We start from the raw sequence: 24123 nt of genomic DNA on the forward strand, positions 1-24123 counted from the left end.
TATTGATCTCTAACTGTTCCCGTTCAGCTTTAAGCTCTGCTTCTTTTCTGTCTAATGGCTGTATTTCTGTCAGGGCTGTCCTCTGTGCCATGAGGGCAGCTCTGGTGGCTTCTTTAATGCGCGCCGAACTTGTAGTAGAAGACACAGTCCTTACTTGTCACCTCATTGTTACATGTTGCAGCCTGAATCCATTCTTCTATTTTTGTGATAAATTGTTCACATTTATCTGCTTTAGGCTGAAACCACATTTCTTGATCAGCATTCTTTTCTTCTTCACTGAGATATGACAACACCAAGTAATTAAGGTTAATAAGTTCTTGATAGAATGTGTCATACATTCTTATTCCCCTTTGCACAGTAGTTATATCAGGGGCTTGTTCCTCTTCATTTGCCAGAAGACTTTCTATTTCGTTTGATTTTGCAGTTAATTGTCCTAGCTTGCATCGCCTGGCTTTTATGAGGTTACTCAACTTTTCCTCTAATCCCTTGGGTGTTAGCTCCCTCTTGCGGACATTCTGTGTAACTGCACCCTCAATCTCAGGCTCCGTGGCTTTGGCTGCAGTTTCACTGTCGGCCATCTTTGTTGTTGTTTGATGAGGAGATACCCAACTTGAGAACGGTAATGATTTAACTCTTTGAATTATATTCTTCTTCAGGTGTCACTTGAGACTTTTGATAAAGATCCACACTTTTCTTTATTCAGTTGACATGCACAATGTTCTTATTTGTTTCGTTTTTCTGTTCTTGCCTTTGCTATTAGCAACGTTGTCATCCAGTTTAGCTCAGCAAAGTAACGTTAGTTTCTATAGCTGTCGTCACGTCACCACATGCTGATCGTTGCTAGATCCTGCTTTCGTCGTCAACGAGGGGCTTCTTTAACTAACTCTTCCAATAGCCAGTTTATTTTCTTGATAACGATGTCAATAGCAATATTGCATGGGCACTGTCTCACTACTAACTAGGCACTTCAAGTTCACTGCATATAAAGACTCTCGCACATGCGCAGTAACACATCTAACGTACATGTAATGTTAATTCTTAGAATAATTCGCAACTAAACTATAAATATGGCTTATAGCATACCAAAGCATTACAAATTAAACTACTGCTAGTTTTCTATGCAATAACTAAATATATAAAATACAAAAGTATTCAAAATATGACTTTTCAAGGTTTGGCTCTTACACTGACTAAAAGCCTTCTGGAATCTAGGGTTCTTCTGCAGATTATTCAACGGATTCACCTGTCTCTTTCCTTTGAAAGTGCTGGCACAGTCATCCCCAGAAAAGTCATAGTATCCCAGCAGAGTGCTGCAGTACTCTGAGTCCAGAGACTCAGCCAGTTCGGACACATGTATTAGCTTGCAGTGCCAGTGCCGTGGTCCAGGTATCTGGAGAGGTTGGTAATGCTGACATGGTAGATGAGGATCATCAGTATATAGAGGTTGGTCATACTGGCATGGTAGAGGAGGATCAGCAGTATATGGAGAGGTTGGTCATGCTGAGATGGTAGATGAGGATCATCAGTATATAGAGGTTGGTCATGCTGACATGGTAGATGAGGATCATCAGTATATAGAGAGGTTGGTCATGCTGGTAGAGGAGGATCATCAGTATATAGAGAGGTTGGTCATGCTGGTAGAGGAGGATCATCAGTATATAGAGAGGTAGGTCATGCTGACATGGTAGAGGTGGATCATCAGTATATAGAGGTTGGTCATGCTGACATGGTAGAGGATCATCAGTGTATAGAGAGGTTGGCCATGCTGGTAGAGGGGGATCATCAGTATCTGGAGAGGTTGGTCATGCTGACATGGCAGAGGAGGATCATCAGTATATTAGAGGTTGGTCATGCTGACATGGTAGAGGAGGATCACCAGTATATGGAGAGGTTGGTCATGCTGACATGGTAGAGGAGGATCATCAGTGTATGGAGAGGTTGGTCATGCTGGTAGAGGAGGATCATCAGTATGTAGAGGTTGGTCATGCTGACATGGTAGAAGAGGATCATCAGTATCTGGAGTGGTTGGTCATGCTGGTAGAGGAGGATCATCAGTATATAGTAGAGGTTGGTCATGCTGACATGGTAGTTGACTCGCTGTACATGTGGGATGAGACAGAACTTGGGAGGAGGCAGGTGTTCAAGGTCTACTTTGGATCTGGATATGCCCATCAACAATAAAGAACTCATGCTTTCTTCAGCTGCCAGGGTTCTCACTCACACCAAGCCCTGGCAGCACATCACCCCCACCCTCATCCATCTCCACTGGCTTCCAGTCAGGTTCCGCATTACCTTCAAACTCCTGCTCCTCACCTACAAATCCCTCCATGCCCTCGCCCCCCGGTACCTGTCTGATCTCCTCCACCAGTACACTCCATCCCGGAACCTACGATCCTCTGATCTAGGTCTCCTCTCCATCCCTCGCACCAGGTTACAGACTTTTGGGGACAGAGCCTTCAGCGTGGCGTCCCCTGCCCTCTGGAACTCTCTCCCCCCCGAAATCCGCAACGCCCCAACCCTGGACACCTTCAAATCCGCTCTAAAAACACACCTCTTCACCAAGGCTTTCCCCATCAGTTAGTTTTAGATTAAATTAGGTCCATTATCCCCTACTTTCCCTCATCCCCTCTCCCCCCCCTATTTTCCTTGCCCTATTTTTTGTCCTGATTGTAAAGCGACCTTGGGTTCTATGAAAGGCGCTATATAAATTTGATCTATTATTATTATTATTATGCATTACCCCCTCTTGCCTCATGCACTTGGCTCTCCCGATGGCTTTTTGCCAAGACAAACAATGATGATCCTCCTCTACCAGCATGACCAACCTCTCTATATACTGATGATCCTCCTCTACCATGTCAGCATGGCCAACCTCTATACTGATGATCCTACTCTACCATGTCAGCATGACCAACCTCTCTATATACTGATGATCCTCCTCTACCATGTCAGCATGACCTACCTCTCTATATACTGATGATCCTCCTCTACCAGCATGACCAACCTCTCTATATACTGATGATCCTCCTCTACCATGTCAGCATGGCCAACCTCTATACTGATGATCCTACTCTACCATGTCAGCATGACCAACCTCTCTATATACTGATGATCCTCCTCTACCATGTCAGCATTACCTACCTCTCTGTATACTGATGAACCTCCTCTACCAGCATGACCAACCTCTCCATATACTGATGATCCTCCTCTACCATGTCAGCATGACCAACCCAACCTCCATATACTGATGATCCTCCTCTACAATGTCAGCATGGCCAACCTCTCTATATACTGATGATCCTCCTCTACCATGTCAGCATGACCAACCTCTATATACTGATGATCCTCCTCTACCATGTCAGCATGACCAACCTCTACGATCCTCCTCTACCATGTCAGCATGACCAACCTCTCCTATAGCCTACTGCTGATCCTCCTCTACCATGCCAGTATGACCAACCTCTATATACTGATGATACTCATCTACCATGTCAGCATGACCAACCTCTCCAGATACCTGGACCACAGCACTGGCACCTTGGCACTGCAAGCTAATACATGTGTCCGAACTGGCTGAGTCTCTGGACTCAGAGTACTGCAGCACTCTGCTGGGATACTATGACTTTTCTAGGGATGACTGTGCCAGCGCTTTCAAAGGAAAGAGACAGGTGAATCCGTTGAATAATCTGCAGAAGAACCCTAGATTCCAGAAGGCTTTTAGTCAGCTTGGCGCATTGTCGCTGGTAACAGATTAGCTCCAACAGGAGATGGAGTCCTTCACATGCATTATGGATGGCCATGGTCGGATGAAGTCAGTTGATGCTGTGTGAGCCAAGATGCTGCAGAAAATGATGGGTGCTGATAAAGTCCTGGATGCAAACTCCATAGACATTGAACGCCTGCCTCCGCCCAAGGTCCGTCTCATCCCACATGTACAGCGAGCCAACTTCATAGTCGCCTGCTACAAAAGAGCAGAACAGCCAATATTCAAGAGGCCCAAAGCCTATGATCAAAGTATGGACTGGGAAAAACAATGGATGAGGAGGTGTTAGAACCTGTCTGGACAGTTGGACCCATCCTCCGTCCTTCTCTTGTTGAGGTACTGGCCCAGAAAGTGGAGTCAGAAGAGCAAGAAGCTCTTGATAAGGAGGCAGATTACGCAAAAAATAACATGGATGAGGAGGATGGAGAGTACGAGTGTGATGAGGCGGAGGAAGAGATGGAGATCGAAGATAGACTTTGACAATTGTTTTAGTGATGATGATTAGTAGTTTAGGGTACAAAATACAAATAGAAAAAAATACTTGAATGTTGTATCAACAAAGAAGATATCCAGTCCATGATATCCAGTGCATATGAAAACATAGTTTGAACCTTAACAATAAAATCACTGATCAAAATCGCATGGGAAAATGTGTTAATTTGTCTCTATATAATTGTTTATGCAAAACTATAATATTTAGGGCATAACAGCATGGAGACAATCTTTATTACAATATTATTTCCGATATTAACCTAAATCGATCTCATCCAATGCACTACATTTCAGTAAAAAGGGAAAATAGAGATGTGATATACGTTTCTTTCAGCATTTTTTGCTTTTTCTGCCCTGAAATTTAATCAAGATGTGTTTGAATCTTAAAAATAACAATTGTACTGAATTCCTTGGGTCAAACTTGTTTGGGAAAATGTTTTAATTTGTGTTGTCAACTTCAAAAGTTATGCTGTTTTCTTTTTCTTATTTTTCAGGTTTTGGTTCAGGATAGGTGTAATAAAGGGTTAAAAATAAACCCCATGGGACATTATTCCAACCTGTTACCTGTCAGAATCCTAAAATACACTTCAAGGATTAATAAACAACAGGTGGTGAAAAAAAATCCACCCTATGCAGGTGGACCTAGGTTTCCATCTAGACCAGGGGTCAGCAACCTTTTTGACATGGAGTGCCTGTTTGAAATATAGTTGTAACTAGTGTGCCTCAACAATATTCCATGCATCGTAATTTTCTTTTCTCATAATCAGATCTTTTTAATAAAAAATTTTACATTATTACATCATTATTGTTATTGTTATTATTAACAATATTATTATGATGGTTGTATCAACCCTAAATCTGAGTTGGGGGGGGGGGATGCAATGCAGACAAACAGCTGCATACAGTGCGACCATTTCACTCACATTTGCCCATTCATTTTTGGACACATCACACACCATTGGTGTGTGTACTGTACGTGTGCTGTCATAGCTCCACCTACAGGACTAATGGAGAACACCAGGATGTGAATGGAGGGTGAATGTGAGGTATATCGTGTAAATACGTTTTGATTGATCGCAAGACTACACTGTAAAAAATATATAATAATAAGTTACCAGAACTTAAAAATATTGAGTTCAGTTACTGTGCATTAAGGTTTTCAGTTTTCAATCCATAATAAGTTAACAGAAAAATAAGTACACAACCACATTATTTCAACCTAATAAAACTATGTTTATTGTCATTGTTTTAAGAACACAAGTTGACTTGGTAATACTCACATTTTGAGTAAAAAAAATTGCTTTTAACATGTGCAATGTTCAATGAAATAGAAAAATAAATAATCAAATTTGTTGATTAATCCCACTGGTCACAATGGTGACCATAATAATGTTTTTGTTATAAGGCTCTGCAAATGTTACTGAATGATGTAGCAATTTCCAGCTAAATTGAAATAATAAACAAATAAAGGGTCTCAATTAAATATGTGGTAGTAAAAAGAACCTGTGGGAGGATTTCAACAAGATAAATGCGACAACAGTGCAAAATATTTCACTATAATATTTAAAAAAAAAAAAAAAAAAATTATAATTTTTGCCTACCCCTGATCTAGACTATACTATCTAGGCTGTTCTGTATAGTTTAATAGGAGCCTAATACTGCTTTTCTAATTTAAGGCTCACAATGACCTGTAACAATGAAATAGTATAGGCATTATACATTTCCTGAATCCTTATGGTCCTGAGTGTTGTAGATATTGTATTTTGTGTCTCTGTTGCTCCTAGATGACACAAGGCTAAAAGATAGTATATAATTTAGGCGAAAATCGTGTAGAAATGTGTGTTGTTGACTGTTCAAAGAGCTCCAGTGACCTCTATATTGGTCAGAAAGATTCACATCTTAGCTTGAATGAAAGATGACACAGTCCCCTTTAAAATGATACCAAACACAATATTGTGAAACATTGACAGATGTCCTCTACGTGTCTAAACAGGATATGCGCCAGCATCTGAAATGCAATTTCCTGAGGGGGTGGGTATACTTCATGACTTGATAATTATGATAAAGCTACCACTCTGGAAGGGCTATCATACAAAAATATCATCTACAGAAATAGATATTTGAAAAAATTATATGTACGTGGCACCGATATCTGGTCTGGCCCATGGACTAAATGGAGGCACTGGCTGGAAGGCTCAGAGATCCCCTTCCTGGTCTGGACGGACCACAAGAACCTCGCCTACGTCCAGACGGCCAAGCGCCTGAACTCCCGCTAGGCCCGCTGGGCGCTGTTCTTCGCCAGGTTTAACTTCACCCTGACCTGCAGGCCAGGCTCCAAGAACACCAAGCCGGACGCTCTCTCCCGGCAGTTTGTCCCCGAAGAGGGTCCTGCACACCCTGACACCATCCTCTCCTCCTCCTGCTTGGTGGCCGCCGCCACCTGGGAGATCCAGTCCATCGTCAGGGAGGCTCAGCGCGTCCAGCCGGACCCAGGTAACGGCACACCTAACCGGCTTTTTGTCCCCGACCTTGTTCGCTCCCAGGTGCTCCAGTGGGTTCACGCTTCCCGGTTCGCCTGCCATCCTGGGATCAACCGTACCCTATCCCTGCTGAAGCGGCACTTCTGGTGGGTCTCCATGAGGGAGGACACCCACGCCTTCGTCCTTGCATGCAGTCTGTGCTCGTGGAAAGGCTTCCCACCGACCACCCGCCGGGCTCCTCCGTCCACTCCCTGTTCCCGGTCGGCCCTGGTCGCACGTTGCCCTGGACTTCGTCACCGGCCTTCCTCCCTCACACGGTAACAGTTATTCTCACTATTGTTGACCGTTTCTCGAAGGCCGTGCACTTTGTTGCTCTCCCCAAACTCCCCTCTGCTTCAGAGACCGCGGACCTGATGGTGCTCCACGTCTTCCGGCTCCACGGGATCCCGGTGGACATCGTCTCCGACAGGGGCCCTCAATTCGTCTCCCAAGTCTGGAAGGCCTTCTGCCGGGCCCTGGGGGCCACGGTCAGTCTCTCCTCCGGGTACCACCCACAGACCAACGGCCAGTCGGAGCGGGCCAACCAGGACCTGGGATCCGCCCTCCGCTGCGTGACGACCCGGGACCCCTCCGGCTGGAGTACTTTCCTGCCGTGGATCGAGTATGCCCACAACTCTGTCTTCGGCGGCCACAGGTCAGTCCCCCTTTGAGTCCTCTCTGGGCTACCAACCCCCGCTGTTCCCTTCCCAGGAAGAGGAGATCGCTGTCCCATCGGTACAGGACCACCTTCACCGCTGCAGGAGGATTTGGGAGGACACGAGGGCCGCGCTTCTCCGTTCCGCGGACCAGAACCGTCGCTTCGCCGACCGCCACCGGACCCCGGCTCCCGACTATCAACCAGATCAGATGGTATGGCTCTCGTCTCGGGACCTGCCGCTCAAGTCTGTTTCCCGTAAACTAACCCCCCGTTTCGTTGGTCCCTACAAGATTCTGTCCCTCATCAACCCCTCGGTCGTCAAGACTCCAGCTCCCCTCCCATATGCGGATTCACCCCTCTTTCCATGTCTCCCAGCTGGTGGTCTCCAGCAGTGTTCATTTTGTTGACTAAAATGGTGACGAAAGATGTTCGTCAACGAAGGTTTTTTTCATGATGACAACGAGATGTGACGTCACGTTATTGAAGACCATGTCACGCTAACGAGACTAAAGTTTATTAAATATCGTTGACCACAACTGAGGACACAAAAAATTTATTTACAAAAACCAGGACGAAATTTCTCTTCATGTATGTTGATATTGTTGACTAAAACAAGACGAGACAAAATAATTATAACTTTTCTTAATGCCATCGTCCCGACAGAACAGTGTGACGGCTGACGGGAGCTCTGTGTTATTAGCATTAGCTGAAGAGCTATTTGAAAAGCTAGTTTTAGCTTAATGTTACCTTGGCTAAAGTTGGGACTATTCATAATCCAGCTGCAGACCTGCAAGCAAAGTACAGCAAGTTGGCAAAGGAGTATTCCAAGGTAAATCACTTTTTCACCAGTAACGTTACATTGTTTGTATTTCCATCTAGCTCGCGTTAGCTAGTGGCTAACCTATAGCTCACGCTAATGTGGCTAACTGATCGACACAATTAATGACATGTTGTGGACAGCCATACCGGTGACAATGTTTAGCTTTTAGTGCCAAATGATAAGAGTCTGAGGCGGAGTCTCAAAAGAGAATGTTGAATATTTATTGTGCATTTAAAATCACAACAGAGCCTCTGCTACCTAAACGGAGCCTTCTGGAAGCAAGTGCAACAACATATAATGTCCGTGTGGAACCAATGTGCCAACAACCTTTCCGTGGGTGAAGCATAGTTGAGCATAGAACTTTTAATGATATTAATACTAATCTATACAATCACCTGTTGTTGAATAAATACCATTACTTTCTAGTTATTACTAAAAAACAGTATATATAAAACAGTAGTTGTAAAAAAGAAAAGTTTTTTTTAAATAATTTATATAATATATATATATTTTTTGTACATTAAGTAAAAATAGATAAAAATGTCATCCGTTTTGGTCTACAAAATCTAGACTAAAACAAAAAAGACAAAATTTAGACAAAAACTGACTAAGACAAAAATGCTCAGACATTTAGTTGACTAAAACTGACTAAACGAAAAATAAATGAAGATGACTAAATAGGATGAAAACGAAAAAGGAGCACTTGATACATGACTAAGACTCAAACTAAAATGAAAATAGCTGCCAAAATTAACACTGGTCTCCAATCCCCTGTCTCCCCCTGCTCCGGAGCCTCCCCCTGCGCTGGTCGTCGACGACCACCCGGCCTACATTGTCCGGCAGTTGCTGGACGTGCTGCGCCCTGGCCGCGGCTACCAGTACCTGGTCGACTGGGTGGGCTACGGTGCAGAAGAGCGCAGTTGGATCTCCCGCCAGATGATCCTGGACCCGGACCTCGTCCGGGATTTCCATCGGGCCAACCCTATCAAGCCTGAGCCGCCAGGGGGCGCCCGTAGAGGGGGGGGTCCTGTCATAATCACAGCAAGAGCATTCTTCACTCCTCCTCATTCCCCCTTCACATTCACCACACCTTCCTCACTCCTCTTCAGCCTCCCTTCCATCCACCACGGAAGCCTCACGCCCATATATGGCCAGCACTCCTTCATCCCCTGTCACTCAACTCAGCTGCACCTCGTCTCCTGATTCACACGCTGCCAGGCACCTCACTCTTCACAGCTGTATCCCATTCCCTGATGACCAAGACCCTACTTCTACCGGAGGATGCTGACCAGAAGTCGTCATGGTGTTATTATCATTACCTAGGTACGACGCCTCAGTCCGAAGACCTGCTAGACACTCGTGTGATTATTCCCTGTTCTAACATTCCTTCTCTTGTGCCCAGGACCTCCGTTCCAGCGAGCCCCTGTCTGGACCCCTGGAGCTTTACTAAGGAGTTCCTGCTCACTCTCTCGACACGGACCTGTGTCTTTCATCCGCAGTAGCACTGGAGTGCACCTGCTCTCATTGCCCCAAGAACATTCCCAATTCCTGTCTGCTTGGGGAATACTATTAAATATCCTGAAACGCTCCATTCTCTCTTCTCCTGTGTTCAGCGATTGGGCTCTGCTTAAAACCCATTCTCACAGCGACAGGAGGTATAGTGGTCGCGGTGGTGATGGTGACAATGGTGGAGACTGGAGCATCAGGAGCTAACCAAGCTCTATTGACAAGCTCTGTATGCATTACATATAAGCATATTACACATAAGCTCTAAAACGAACCGCCGCGGAGTCTGAGGGTTAAGTCAAAACTCGCCCTGACAAATTAGTGCAAGTTCACATTGTGTTTTAAATATAATTATTTTTATTATATATTTTTTTAGGCTTTCTGTATTTTTTCACCCATCCCAATTTTAGTCATTATGCCAATTCCCTTCCTGATCGTTGCACGCATAGCCCCACTGTCGGCCTGGGGAGGGTGTAGAACTACCACATGCCTCCTCCGATACATGTGGAGTCTCCAGCTGCTTCTTTTCACCCGACAGCGAGGAGGTTCACTGGGGGAACATAACGCGTGTGGAAGTTCACACTATCTCCCCCAGATCCCCTCCCTGCTGAACAGGCGCCCCGACCGACCAGTAGGAGTCACAATTTACAACGACCAGGATACATACCCCACAGGCTTCCCACCCGCTAACACTGCCAATTGTGTTAGTAGGGACGACTGACCAAGCCGGAGGTACCGATGACAGCTGGATTCGATCCCAGAGTCTCTGCGGTGGTGGGCGAGTGCTTAGTCCACTGCGCTACCCAGCCGCACCCACATGTTTTTTGAAGGGATCAACAGAAAGCTTATTTTTTTACCCTTAGAAATACAATTTATTTTTACCCTTTTCTCTCCCAAGTCTCCTTTCAAATCCTCCAGCCGAGAGTTCTCCTGTGATTTTCTGGTAAAGCAATAAAAACTACTATCACTTTTAACCTTGTCCGGTCAAGGTGCTGATCTTATTGGCGACCAGTGGTGGCAGCACCGAGCGTTCGTGGACTGGAGGACTTGAAAGGAGACTTCGGAGAGAAAAGGGTAATTTTATACTGTATTTCAGCAGCGGCTTGGGTTTTCACCCTCTTAGAGGAAGCTCAGACTCTGTGAGCTTTCTATTGATCCCTCTTAAAGGAAGCTCAGACTCTTTGAGCGTTCTATTGATCCCTTCGGAAACACATCACAAACAACACCAACGCAGCTGCTCTCCTGAGACAAACAAACACACCATGTAGCCTAAACATATTCATAATATATACATAAACATAACCACTAAAGTCCCTGTTTATTCCAACCAAACCCCTCGCAGTGGAGCCTTGCAGTGAAAACGTTAACCCTTTCACTGCCGCACTACCAAACGGTTAACCCTTTGACTGCGACAATACGGAAGGTTATAACCCTTTCACTGCCACACGACAGTGGGTTAACCCTTTCACTACCACACTACCGAAGGTTAACCCTTTACTATCACACTACAGACAGTTACCCCTTCCACTACCACACTACAGACGGTTAACCCGTTCACTGCGACAATACAGACGGTTAACCCTTTCACTGCCACACGGCAAAGGGTTAACCCTTTCACAACCACACTACAGAAAGTTAACCTTTCACTACCACACTACAGAAGGTTAACCCTTTCACAACCACACTACAGAAGGTTAACCCTTTCACTACCACACGACAGACGGTTGTGGTAGTGAAAGGGTTAACCTTATGTAGTGTGGTAGTGAAAGGTTAAAATGCTGCTATACTGGTCGATGCAACCCAGTAGACTGCGAGTTCACATTATATACATGTTTCAGAATCATACACATAGTTTCTTTAAATTGAAGGTTTGTTTCTTTCATGAACCTGTTTAAGCTCATTGAAAACACATTCTAAATCAGGCATTCACCAGGCAGCAATGTGCATATGTGAGCATGCACGTGTGTATGTTTTTGTGTGGCGCGTAGCGTGTGTGGTGCGTGGTGTCTGGTGTGTGATGTGTGTGGCGCGTAGCGTGTGTGGTGCGTGGTTTGTGGTGCGTGGTGTGTGATGTGTGTGGCGCGTAGCGTGTGTGGTGTGTGGTTTGTGGTGCGTGGTGCGTGGTTTGTGGTGCGTGGTGTGTGTGGCGCGGGGCGTGTGTGTCACAGTCCCAGCCGGGGTTCCTTCCTGAACAATGTGAACAGTGGCCTTCTGCTGCCATCTGGCGGGCAACTGCAGATACTGAACCCTCTCTTGCATTTATGCCTAGGTTTGCTAGCTATGATTAATGTTCTGCCTCTGTTCATGTTGTCTTTGTCACTCCCCTTCCTGGTATGATGTCTTCCCCTGGTCTGGGTTGTGTATTATGGTTTAATCTCTATACATATATGTTTCCAGTATGGTTTAATCTCTTTACATATATGTTTCCAGTGTGGAGATATCTCTTTACATAAATATGTTTCCAGTGTGGAGTTAATCTCTTTACATATATGTTTCCAGTGTGGAGATAATCTCTTTACATATGTTTCCAGTGTGGAGTTAATCTATTTACATATATGTTTCCAGTGTGGAGATAATCTCTTTACATATATGTTTCCAGTGTGGAGTTAATCTCTTTACATATATGTTTCCAGTGTGGAGATAATCTCTTTACATATATGTTTCCAGTGTGGGGATAATCTCTTTACATATATGTTTCCAGTGTGGAGATAATCTCTTTACATTACTATGTTTCTAGTATGGAGATAATCTCTTTACATATATGTTTCTAGTGTGGAGATAATCTCTTTACATATATGTTTCTAGTGTGGAGATCATCTCTTTACATAATGTTTCTAGTGTGGAGATAATCTCTTTACATATGTTTCTATTATGGTTTAATCTCTTTACATATGTTTCTATTATGGAGATAATCTCTTTACACAACCCAGACCAGGGGAAGACATCATACCAGGAAGGGGAGTGACAAAGACAACATGAACAGAGGCAGAACATTAATCATAGCATTAATCATAGCCAGAAAACCTAGGCATAAATGCAAGAGAGGGTTCAGTATCTGCAGTTACCCGCCAGAGGGCAGCAGAAGGCCACTGTTCACATTGTTCAGGAAGTAACCCCGGCTGGGACGCATGAATACTTTCCCCAAGGCAGTTGTCCTTCCGCGTTCGGTTTACGCGGCCTGATTGGCCACTGACTCTTCTCTCAGCGCCCAATCGTGTTGCGCCTAGCTTTCAGTTCCACAGCCCAAGTCCTCGCCCATTTCCTCGTATTGTTTTCATCTCTCTATATTAAACGTAACGCGCTATTCATATCAATCGACATCACATCAATATATAAATAACGTATTGTTTTCATCTCTCACATCAATAGTCCTCGCCCATTTCCTCGTATTGTTTTCATCTCTCTATATTAACGTAGCCCATTTCCTCGTATTGTTTTCATCTCTATATTAACGTAACGCGCTATTCATATCAATCGACATCACATCAATATATAAATAACGTATTGTTTTCATCTCTCACATCAATAGTCCTCGCCCATTTCCTCGTATTGTTTTCATCTCTCTATATTAACGTAGCCCATTTCCTCGTATTGTTTTCATCTCTATATTAACGTAACACGCTATTCATATCAATCAACATCACATCAATATATAAATAACGTATTGTTTTCATCTCTCACATCAATAGTCCTCGCCCATTTCCTCGTGTTGTTTTCATCTCTCTATATTAACGTAGCCCATTTCCTCGTATTGTTTTCATCTCTCTATATTAACGTAACGCGCTATTCATATCAATCGACATCACATCAATATATAAATAACGTATTGTTTTCATCTCTCACATCAATAGTCCTCGCCCATTTCCTCGTATTGTTTTCATCTCTCTATATTAATTAACGTAGCCCATTTCCTCGTATTGTTTTCATCTCTCTATATTAACCCTTTAATCGCCAATGACGTGTTTAGACGTCATTCCTCGCCATGCGTAATCTGCCAATGACGTTTTACAGCGTCTTTGAGATAAATATTTCAAAGATCTGTCATGGCAATCATATTTCACCCACGGAGACTTGACGGGTGCTGTAGATCTCCTAAATCAAATCAAATTTATTTATAGGGCCCGACAACACACGTTAATGTCCCCATGGGCCGTACAGGTCTTCTTTAAACAAGTCAAGAAGACAACATAACAATAAGTCAAGAACAGAACAAGAACACCATAAGGTCCAAACATTTTTTAGATGAATGCAAATAAATGAAAGAATGCAAGCACTCCCAGACATACCCCACGCGAAGGTAAGGAAAAACTCACTAAAACCTAACAATAGGGAAAAAAGCTCCACAGGCAGTGTGGAGGAGAGAAACCTTAGAAGGGCCATTCAAGGGGGGATCTCCCTTCTTAGATGTTGGTGATAGTAGTGTTGCAGACGGACAGTTGGTAAGCATGCACTCATGTGTGTGGTGAAACACAGATGAGTGCATGCAATAGCAACTGTAAATTTTGAAAAATTAAAGATAGAGCTAATAGCGATAGCAACTGAACATTTTGAAAGATTAAAGATAGAGTTGATAGCGGATCTATTTGAGGCACAGGGGCGGCGCAAAGAGGGTCACGTCCTCCCCGTCTTAGTCACGGGACATTCAACACTCCGGTCGTTGCTCAGGGACAGCCGGAGACAGGGAGATAGGGGGTGGCGCAGAGAGGGTCGCGGGGGGATAGGGGGTCCTCTCAACTCTCCAACGATTCAAGACCGCCACCTGGTGGCCGATCGGCGAGTTGCCAAAACCGGAAGTGAGCGGCCGGAAGTGGTGCTCACCCATATTTCGTCCGGCCACTCGCTATCGCTCGCGGGACTCCATCTCGACACACTGGATAATCGATCGGTTGCCATAACTCAATAAACAACGTTATTTGGACGTATATAGTATTATACAACCTGGAAATGGATCGCATATATCAACATCCCATAATAGCGATCTTTCTGCTCCACGCTGATCACCCAACGGTCAGAGGAAGCTGCGGTGAGTTTCAGCGTGTTTGATTATTATTATCCATACAAACTGCTATGATCAACATATCACCCATACTACATGATTCATTTAACGTCGGTCATTGCATTATAAACGACCCCCCCCCCCCTCCGGTCAACATCAGATGATGAGTCATGACGTTTAGGACCTTGTACAATTGAAATTTTTTATCTGACGTCAATCGGTATCAAACTACATTTGATGATCTAATATATGTATTTATAGCTATAACTCACGTTCTATGGAATGCTGCAGAAAACGATAAAAACATATTTATACTTTAGACCGTATTTTAGTATGAATGTGTGAATGAAAAAGTAGAACGTTGCTACATCCTAAACGATAGATAATTGATGTTGAATGGGCCATAGTAATGTCAATTTAGCAATACAATTTAAAAAGTTATAGCCCTGCAAAGAAGGGGAACATCTCCATAGACTTACAGTACTGGCAGAGAAGGGATTAAGATGAGAATAATCTCCGGCAGATAAAGGGTTAACGTAACGCGCTATTCATATCAATCGACATCACATCAATATATAAATAACGTGTTGTTTTCATCTCTCTATATTAACGTTAGGCTGTAAAAATCTGTTCTATAGGCTATATTTAGTCTAGTTGAGTGATAGGGAGTTGAGTGATAGTTAGTTTTAGTATATTGAGCGAGTGTATTGAGCGAGTAGTTAGGCGATAGTAGGGCTAACGCGATTGGGCGCTGAGAGAAGCATCACACCCCTTCCTGACAGGGAGCGACGCGAGCGAGCGTGATTGCGAAAATGATTAAAATGTATTCGTTTCAATCAGACTATCCTGACCTGCCGCGAGCGACAGCGAACTGAGCAGCGATGTCGTCCACCCCTCAGATATTCGCTCGCTGTGTCTCTAGTTGAGCGATTACACGGCCGAGTCCCGCCCCTAAACACTTTTTATTGGTCAAGAATCGCAGGCCCCCCCCCCACGTGTGCTTCCAGGTAACACACACACACACAGACACACTCGGACACGCGCCGCCTCATATCAGGACAGTGTCGCGCGCGATTTCGTCTCTAGTTCGCTCGCTCGCTCCCTGTCAGGAACCGGTGTCAGTGGCCAATCAGGCCGCGTAAACCGAACGCGGAAGGACAACTGCCTTGGGGAAAGTATTCACGCGGCTGGGACTGTGACAGTGTGTGGTGTGTGGTGTGTGGTACTCACTCCAGGTAGTCAGATTGATCCATTCTCCTGTAGTACTTGGCCAGTTTGATAGAGAAGACCATGCTGGGGATGAAGAACATCAAACACCAGCCCAGACTGAACCAGAACGCATTCTGTCAAGACAAAAGAATCACGTGAAGACAACGCCAGTGTTTAAGCAAAGCATTTTGTTTTCACCTGACATCACAATGGCCTTCCAAGCCCCACTTTACCAATGTGTGTACCTCCTTGTAACCATAATCTTGGTTTGACAATAAAGTTGTATTCAATTTAATTTAATTTAATTTGGGACACAAAATAGTGCAAGTGAAAACAAACCATATAATGCACAAAACTTGTCATATTGTAAGTAGTGCTGTCAGGCGGTTAAAAACATGTATCTAATTAATTACAGGATTTGTAATTAATTAATCTAATTAATCGCATTTTAATTGCATAACCATTTTAGGCCTGATATTTCAGGTCTGGTACATTTTAGCATGGTGTTATTCAGTCAAAGATAATAAAAAAAAAAAAATTGATATTCTCATTTGGTTCATTACAATTTACTCAAGGCCTAGTAACAGACAGTATTTCTGACACTGGGAATACATTCCCTGAGATCCATAGATGTCCCTAGAATCAGATAACCAAGAACATGCAAATGGACAATTTAAAAAAAAAAAGTCTGTAAATGTGTATTCTACGTTTCTTATGGAATGAATGAGATAAAAGAATGTAAATAAAAAAATAAATATGTTTATTTATTTATAAATTTTGAGTTAATTTTCATAACGCAATAATTTTCTGTGTAATTAATTTATCTAATTAACGCGATAAACTGACAGCCCTAATTGTAAGATATTATGTGAATAATAGAGTACCCAAACTAATACAATGAACACATGACAGTCAGACCAGTCATATTGCCATCAGCATGTGAACAAACACAATACCAAAACTAATTCAAATGAACAAAGGAAAGTTAAACTTAAAAATACAATATCAAGAGGATGACAGAGCAGATGATTTAATAAATATAATAACTCATCTCAACTCAACTCTATTGTATTAACAGCTGTAGCCTCTGCATCTCACCAAGTGACGCCACCATGTGTGAGCAGACAATGATCTTTCCTGAGTCCACAGCTCCTGCTACCGGCCACAGCGACCCACCTTCTCCCGGATCTAAAGGAGACACCATGCAGTGCACACATTAGTTTACTCACTCTCTCTCTCTCTCTCTCTCTCTCTCTCTCTCTCTCTCTCTCTCTCTCTCTCTCTCTCTCTCTCTCTCTCTCTCTCTCTCTCTCTCTCTCTCTCTCTCTCTCTCTCTCTCTCTCTCTCTCTCTCTCTCACACACACACACACACCGATATGTAGTCCCTCCCACCCACCCCTGTCACACAAAATAGACTGTACGGGAATCACAGTGTGGTGGTGGTCTGCATTTAACTTACGGTCAATTTGGCCCAGTCAACATATGCAATGAGTACCCCATCTGACAGTCCAGAACTCTCTGATCTCCTATAGCGGAGGGAGGAGGAGAGAGAGAGAGAGAGAGAGAGAGAGAGGAGAGAGAGAGAGAGAGAGAGAGAGAGAGAGAGAGAGAGAGAGAGAGAGAGAGAGAGAGAGAGAGAGAGAAGAGAGAGAGAGAGAGAGAGAGAGAGAGAGAGGAGAGAGAGAGAGAGAGAGAGAGAGAGAGAGTAAATTCCATACATTCTCTCCCTGCTCTACAGTGGGAGGTCATGAGGAACAGAGGACCTCACAGTCAGTCATCTCCAGGAAGTGACACGTGCTGCCGTGAGGCCGGATAAATGGGTCAGAGGGCCACAGGCTGTAATACTGTCACTGCTAACAAACTAACTATTACCTCTTACTTACTATTCTTTTTTTTCTTTTTTTTGTAAATGTTTTTATTTTCTCTTTTTCAAAACATACATAGAACAAGACATCACAATACAATAGATTTACGGTAATAATAATAATATAGACACTAACAACAATAACACTAAAAATAATAACAACAGAAATGATAGTAAGAATAATAAAGACATAATATAAACTATAAAAGTACATTATCAGACATGATAAAAGACAAACAACAAAGACATGGCTCAAATATTCACATGTTGTACACTGTATATACAGCAGAAGTGGAGGTTAGGGAGTCAACTCCTGGTCAACGATAGCACCCAGTGTACTGATAAACTGTGTGTGTGGAGTGTGTACGTTTATTTTGTATATGTGTGTTTTATATGTGTGCGTTTAGTATGGATGTGTTTTATGTGTGCATGTTTTATATGTGTGAGTGCACGTGTTTTGTGTGTGTGTGTGTGTGTGTGTGTGTGTGTGTGTGTGTGTGTGTGTGTGTGTGTGTGTGCGAACAGGCATGTACTTAAGCATTACATCACACGCAGGAGTGGTTTGTGAAAAATAAACCATGCCTAGGGGTGGTCGTTAGGCCCCCCTAGGCATGGTTTATTTTTCACAAATCACGACTGCAAGTGGTGTAATGCTTTTATACAACTGCCACATTCATCCAACCTTATTGCTATACAATAAACACACATTAATCGAAGATTTATTGAAAAAAACATCCGCCACAAAAAGTAGTTCCCACAACAACAAAAAAGAGAAATTGTGGAAGCAGCTCGTAAGTGCATCCAACCAACTAACACATCCAACTGTCTTTCAACTAAGACATCCAACCAACTAACACATCCAACTGTCTTTCAACTAAGACATCCAACCAACTAACATCCAACTGTCTTTCAACTAAGACATCCAACAACTAACACATCCAACTGTCTTGCAACTAAGACATCCAACCAACTAACACATCCAACTGTCTTTCAACTAAGACATCACAACCAACTACAACTAACACATCCAACTTTTCTTTAGTTTTTAATTATGAAGTTAGCGGTTGTTATTGGAATGATTGATTGATTGATTGATTGATTGATTGATTGAAAATTGTATTACCAGATGCAGAATGGGTACAATACAGTACGGCTCAATACACACAATTGTTAAGGGGATGCAGACCTACTTTCTATAGAACTTCATTATTAGATGCTTCTATAGAAAGTAGGTAAAACAAATTAAAAAGTTTTCTTTGCCCTATAGGAAAAAAAAAGTTTTCTTCGCACTATTTTTTTATTTATTTTTTTAAACCTACTTTAGAGGGCCTAAACTTAACCAGTTGGAAACCAGTCGTACAGTAATAAAATTAGCAATCAATCAATTCAATAGGCCATGCTCACTTAAAACAGCGCAGCACTCAGCTGCTTCTGTCTCTCAGTCTGACTCTCCTCCGCCGTTGCAGACAGGAGTGTGTGTGTGTGTGTGTGTGTGTGTGTGTGTGTGTGTGTGTGTGTGTGTGCGTGTGCATGTGTCTGTGTGTGTGTGTGTGTGTGTGTGTGTGTGTGTGTGTGTGTGTGTGTGTCTGTGTGTGTCTGTGGTGTGTCTTGTGGGTGGGTGGGTGTGCCAGACAGTGTGAGAGAGTGAGCTCTGCAGTCAGGGGCATGAAGAATTATTTTTTTTTAAATTGCAAATAATCAATCAATCAATCCACGATTTTTCTTTGTTCCACAATGACTCATGACCCATAGATTACACAATCCAACATTGTGTAAGAGACTAAGACATTCGCCCGTGACAGATTGGTTATTATTTAGTCGTTATGACGCTATCAACATATCCATTTGTAAAGATTATTGTCCGCCATCTTGTTTTGTTTTTTTTAACTCGCACGCGGAGTGATAGTGATTCGGTTGTGGGCGGGTCCTGGGACCAAGAGCGTGGAATTGTGACAGATACATACGTGTAAATTGACTGTTTCAGCCAATCAGAATCGAGATATTTGCATGCCGTTGTATAATTCTAAATACATTATGATACCTTCTGCAACGACCCAAAGCTTCTACATACAAGACATTAGTGATCTCTAGGGAGGCTAAGAGTAATGGGAAATCCGCAGAGTACAGTGGTGGATAGCGCAGGTCCAATATGAGATAGATATGGGTCCCATATTTCATAAAAAGTGTCCAACTTGGAGTGCAGCCAGTGGCGCTGGTGAATTCTTCTCCAGGGGGGGCGCTATACCAAACATTTTTGCAAACATGTACAGAGGTATCACAATGTCACACACACCACACACAAACACACGTGTGCACGCATTGGCGAAACCACACACTGAGTAGCCTACTGTGCACGTCAGAGCTCGGCGAAACCACAAGGTACGAATATTTAAGTAGGTAGAGTACAACTATCACCATTGCCATCAATCAATATATTGATCACAGTCAATGCAGCCACGTTTCAATAGCGCCTACACAAACATGCACGCCCAGATCTCAAAACTCTCTCTCTCTCTCTCTCTCTCTCTCTCTCTCTCTCTTCTCTCTCTCTCTCTCTCTCTCTCTCTCTCTCTCTCCTCTCCTCTCTCTCTCTCTCTCTCTCTCTCTCGCTCCTCTCGCTCTCTCTCTCTCTCGGACTCGGGAGCAGCATATTATCACTGTAATATATGTGTGCATGCTCCCACGCGCACACCGTATTCAGATCCGTACAATAATAATCACAGAGGTATATCTTGTCATTTGAAACAAGTTACCAATATATTGTCCCGTGGGTTATGCCCCCTGCGGCAAAATGAATTAGTATCCCCCTCTATCTCTCTATCTCTCTCTTTCTCTCTCTCACACACACACAGCATGACGTGGAATCCCAGGCACTAACCTTACACAAATTAGAAGGAACTGCAAAGATCACCTAGTATACAGTATATACCAAGAATAACTTCAGTATGAGTACAGCATATTTTGCATATTGTTAAAGAGCAAGGCTAGCTTGCGTAAATTAAACATAGAATTACCATCACAAGAGTTGAAGGGGGCGAGATATTCAGCTGTCCACAAGCCATATCCACCTTTTAAAAAAAATCCACTCAAAAAGAAACTCCAGTAACAGTCCATGGGCATGTTGCATCTGTCCCCGTCGTTTTAAAAAGCAGGAATGGAAAGCAACAGCATTTACATGACTGCATCCAGCTAGCATATAGCTTCTTGTTAGCCAAGTAGCCAACACTTCTTACCACCAGCTAGAAAACGACAGAGTATATTGTCTTCCTCTGTCTGTTGATTGTTTCTGAATTGAGATATCAGGCTGATGAGGTCGAAACTCTTTCACTCCAGTGTTCATCTCTCAAAAGGTATTGTTTTGAGGGATTTACCTGCATTTGAGGTTGGAATGTTCTGCCTCCATGATCCATGGTAGCTACTAGTAAGCTAGCAAACTCTCCGTTCTGTGTGGAGGGAGTGACAACACAGCAGTGACCCTGCTTGCTTGGAGCGCTAGAAAAACGCGCCCTGATTACATCATATTTGAACGCACTGATAGGCGAAATGTATTTGCTTGACATATTTAATTGGCTGCGATGATACAGTGACACGCAGTGTGCGCACTACGTCTATGCGCCCAGCTTTAGAGGTACTCGCTATATCAGGAGAGACAGTGACGTCATGTGAATCACAAAACAATGATTTATATTTGATATATTAATGTTATTGTGCATTTGAAACACAAACATACTTAAAATGAGTAAATATTATTTTTAAACATGTTTATTTTATTTTTAGGGGTCTAAAATAAAAATAAAACATTTTCTTCTTCTCCTGCTCTTCACCAGGGGGGGCGGCGCCCCAGCGCCACCTATGGGCCGGCCACCACTGAGTGCAGCATACATGTGATGTATTCACAAGGAATACAGTCCATAATAATGTTGTGCCATGACCTCTTTGATGGGACCTCGTCCTTGATCCAGAACAGAATGTTTTTCCTAGCAGCAAATGTCAACAAATTGAACAGTCTCCTATGTTTGAAATTGGCAATATGAATATCTGGGAGGCCTAGTAAAAGGCAGAGGGAATCCAGTTCGATGGGGGTCTGGAATATATCAGATAGTTCCTCTACGATGTCGAACCAATAGCTCTGGAGCTTTACACAGGACCCAAAAGCAGTGGACGTGGTTTCCAATCTCTATCTTGCATTTAAAGCAGAGTGGGGATGCATTGGGATCCATTTTACTCTTAAGGGCAGGGGTAATATGAATGCGGTGTAAGATTCTAACTTGGATAGACTTGGTGCGGTTGCAAACCGAGATTTTTTTTGCGTAGGTCCATGCATCCTGCAGTCCTCGTCCGTGATCTCTATGTCCAAATCTTTTTCCCAGGACTGTTTAGTGACAAGGGAAGATAAAGATGAATTAAGGTTTAGAGTACTATAGAAAATAGATATTTGTTTTTTAGGAATCTGCAAGGAGAGGGCTTTCTCCACCTGCGAGGTGGCACTGTTAATTAACAGTGAGGTGTCCTTGGTGATAAACTGCCTAATTTGTAAGTATTTAAAAAAAATCCATTTTCAATAGGCCATACCGCTGCTGCAGCTGTAGAAAGGACATTAGGGTCTGGCCATCAAACAAGTCGCCAAGGTTAGTTATGCCCTGCGTATGCCAGGTCTTGAAGCCGCCGCCAATTTGGTCTGGCTTAAAGTCAGGATTGCCTACGATCGGGGTAAGAGGAGAGGTCAGCTTAGCTCAGCCCTCCACCTTACGGACAGTCTTCCAGGCCTTGACGGAGCATAGTGTGATGGGGTTAGAGCATATTTTCCTAACAGACTTAAAGTCTGTGATAAATATTAGGTTCCACAGGGGGGACTTAGATTGCGAGGATTCAATGTCTAGCCAGATTGATAGTGGGTCTGATCTGAACCAACCGACAAGTACCCTAAGGTGTGCTGCTAGTTGGTAATGTCTTATATTAGGTAGATCTAGACCCCCATCTTCACCATCCATCTGTAATTTGGCCATTTTCAGACGCGGTTTCTTCCCATTCCAAATGAATGAGCTTAGCCAGCCTTCTAGCACCTTGATAACCTTGTTTGTCAGCAGCACTGGAATCACTTGGAGAGGGTATAATAGTCTGGGGAGTACGTTCATTTTGATGAGGGCTATCCTACCCAGCCAGGAGATTGGTAAAGGGGCCCATCTAACTAAGTCTGCCCTCATGGTGTCTAAAAGGGGGGGAAAGTTGGCCTTAAACAATGTATCATAGGTGGGTTCACAAATACTCCTAAGTAAACGAAGCCGGAGGGCGACCAGCGAAATGGGAAGGGCTCGGGCAGGATCGGGATGGATTTAAGTGTCCCAAGTGGCATTGCTTCTGATTTGGAAAAGTAAATTTTGTACCCAGAGAAGGTTCCAAATGTGGAAATCATGCGGGTTAGACATGGAATGGAAGAGTCAGGTTTAGCTATAAAGATCAGTACGTCGTCCGCGTAAAGTGATTTTGTGCTCCCTCTCGCCCACCCTAATACCTGAGATCGCGGCTGACTGCCTTATGGCCTGAGCGAGTGGTTCTATGGCCATGTCAAATAGTAATGGGCTAAGAGGGTCCCCCTAGGGGTTCCCCCGTTGTAGGGGAAAGTTGTTAGACCTAAGCCTGTTAGTCAGAACCGCCGTCATCCGTGAGTTGTAAAGAACCTTGACCCAGTCAATAAAAGTGTTTCCTAGGCCAAATTCAGCGAGGGTTAGAAACAAATACGTCCATTCTACACGGTCGAATGCCTTCTCCGCGTCGAGAGACAGAACCACCGCGGGGTGGTCTATCTCACGAGTCATTTGGATGATATTAAGGAGCCGTCTCATGTTGTCGGTAGAGTTCCTACCCTTAATAAAACCAGTCTGATCTTCGTTAATAATGAAAGGGAGCACTTTTTCTAGGCGCATGGACAGGATCTTGGAGAGCAATTTTTGGTCTGAATTAAGTAGGGCTATAGGCCTATAGGAGGCACACTTTTCAGGGCATTTACCCTTTTTAAGGAGAAGGCAATCCCAAACGCGGAAGTGAAAGTGAAATTCCATTGGTTCTCGCAGTCCATGTGACCATTTCTAGCATTTCAATTGGCTATAGTGACAGCCATAGATATGATGAATAGATAGATACAGCTTCAAAAGACACTCTGGCGTCACAACGAGTGAATATTTCCTGCGCGTAAAATAAACATCATATTCTCAAAATAACCTGACGGGCCAGAAATTATTGCTGGCGGGCCCATTTCGGCCCGCGGGCCGCCTATTGCCGATCCTGCTGTACACGC

At 43.5% G+C, this 24123-nt stretch overlaps 1 protein-coding gene across 1 annotated transcript in view; it reads right to left on the minus strand.

The window, feature by feature from the left end:
* Positions 1–8904: 8904 nt before the first annotated feature.
* The window catches only part of prom2 (prominin 2), an 82528-nt gene continuing 67309 nt past the window's right edge, over positions 8905–24123 (minus strand). Inside the window, 5 exon segments of the mRNA XM_084321857.1 lie at positions 8905–9279; positions 15985–16097; positions 17062–17064; positions 17066–17127; positions 17130–17151. Coding sequence (XP_084177983.1) covers positions 9003–9279; positions 15985–16097; positions 17062–17064; positions 17066–17127; positions 17130–17151 — 477 coding nt within the window. The 3' untranslated portion in view covers positions 8905–9002.

Source organism: Notolepis coatsorum, assembly GCF_963971535.1.
Source record: "Notolepis coatsorum genome assembly, chromosome: 9".
NCBI classification, from domain to species: Eukaryota; Metazoa; Chordata; class Actinopteri; order Aulopiformes; family Paralepididae; genus Notolepis; species Notolepis coatsorum.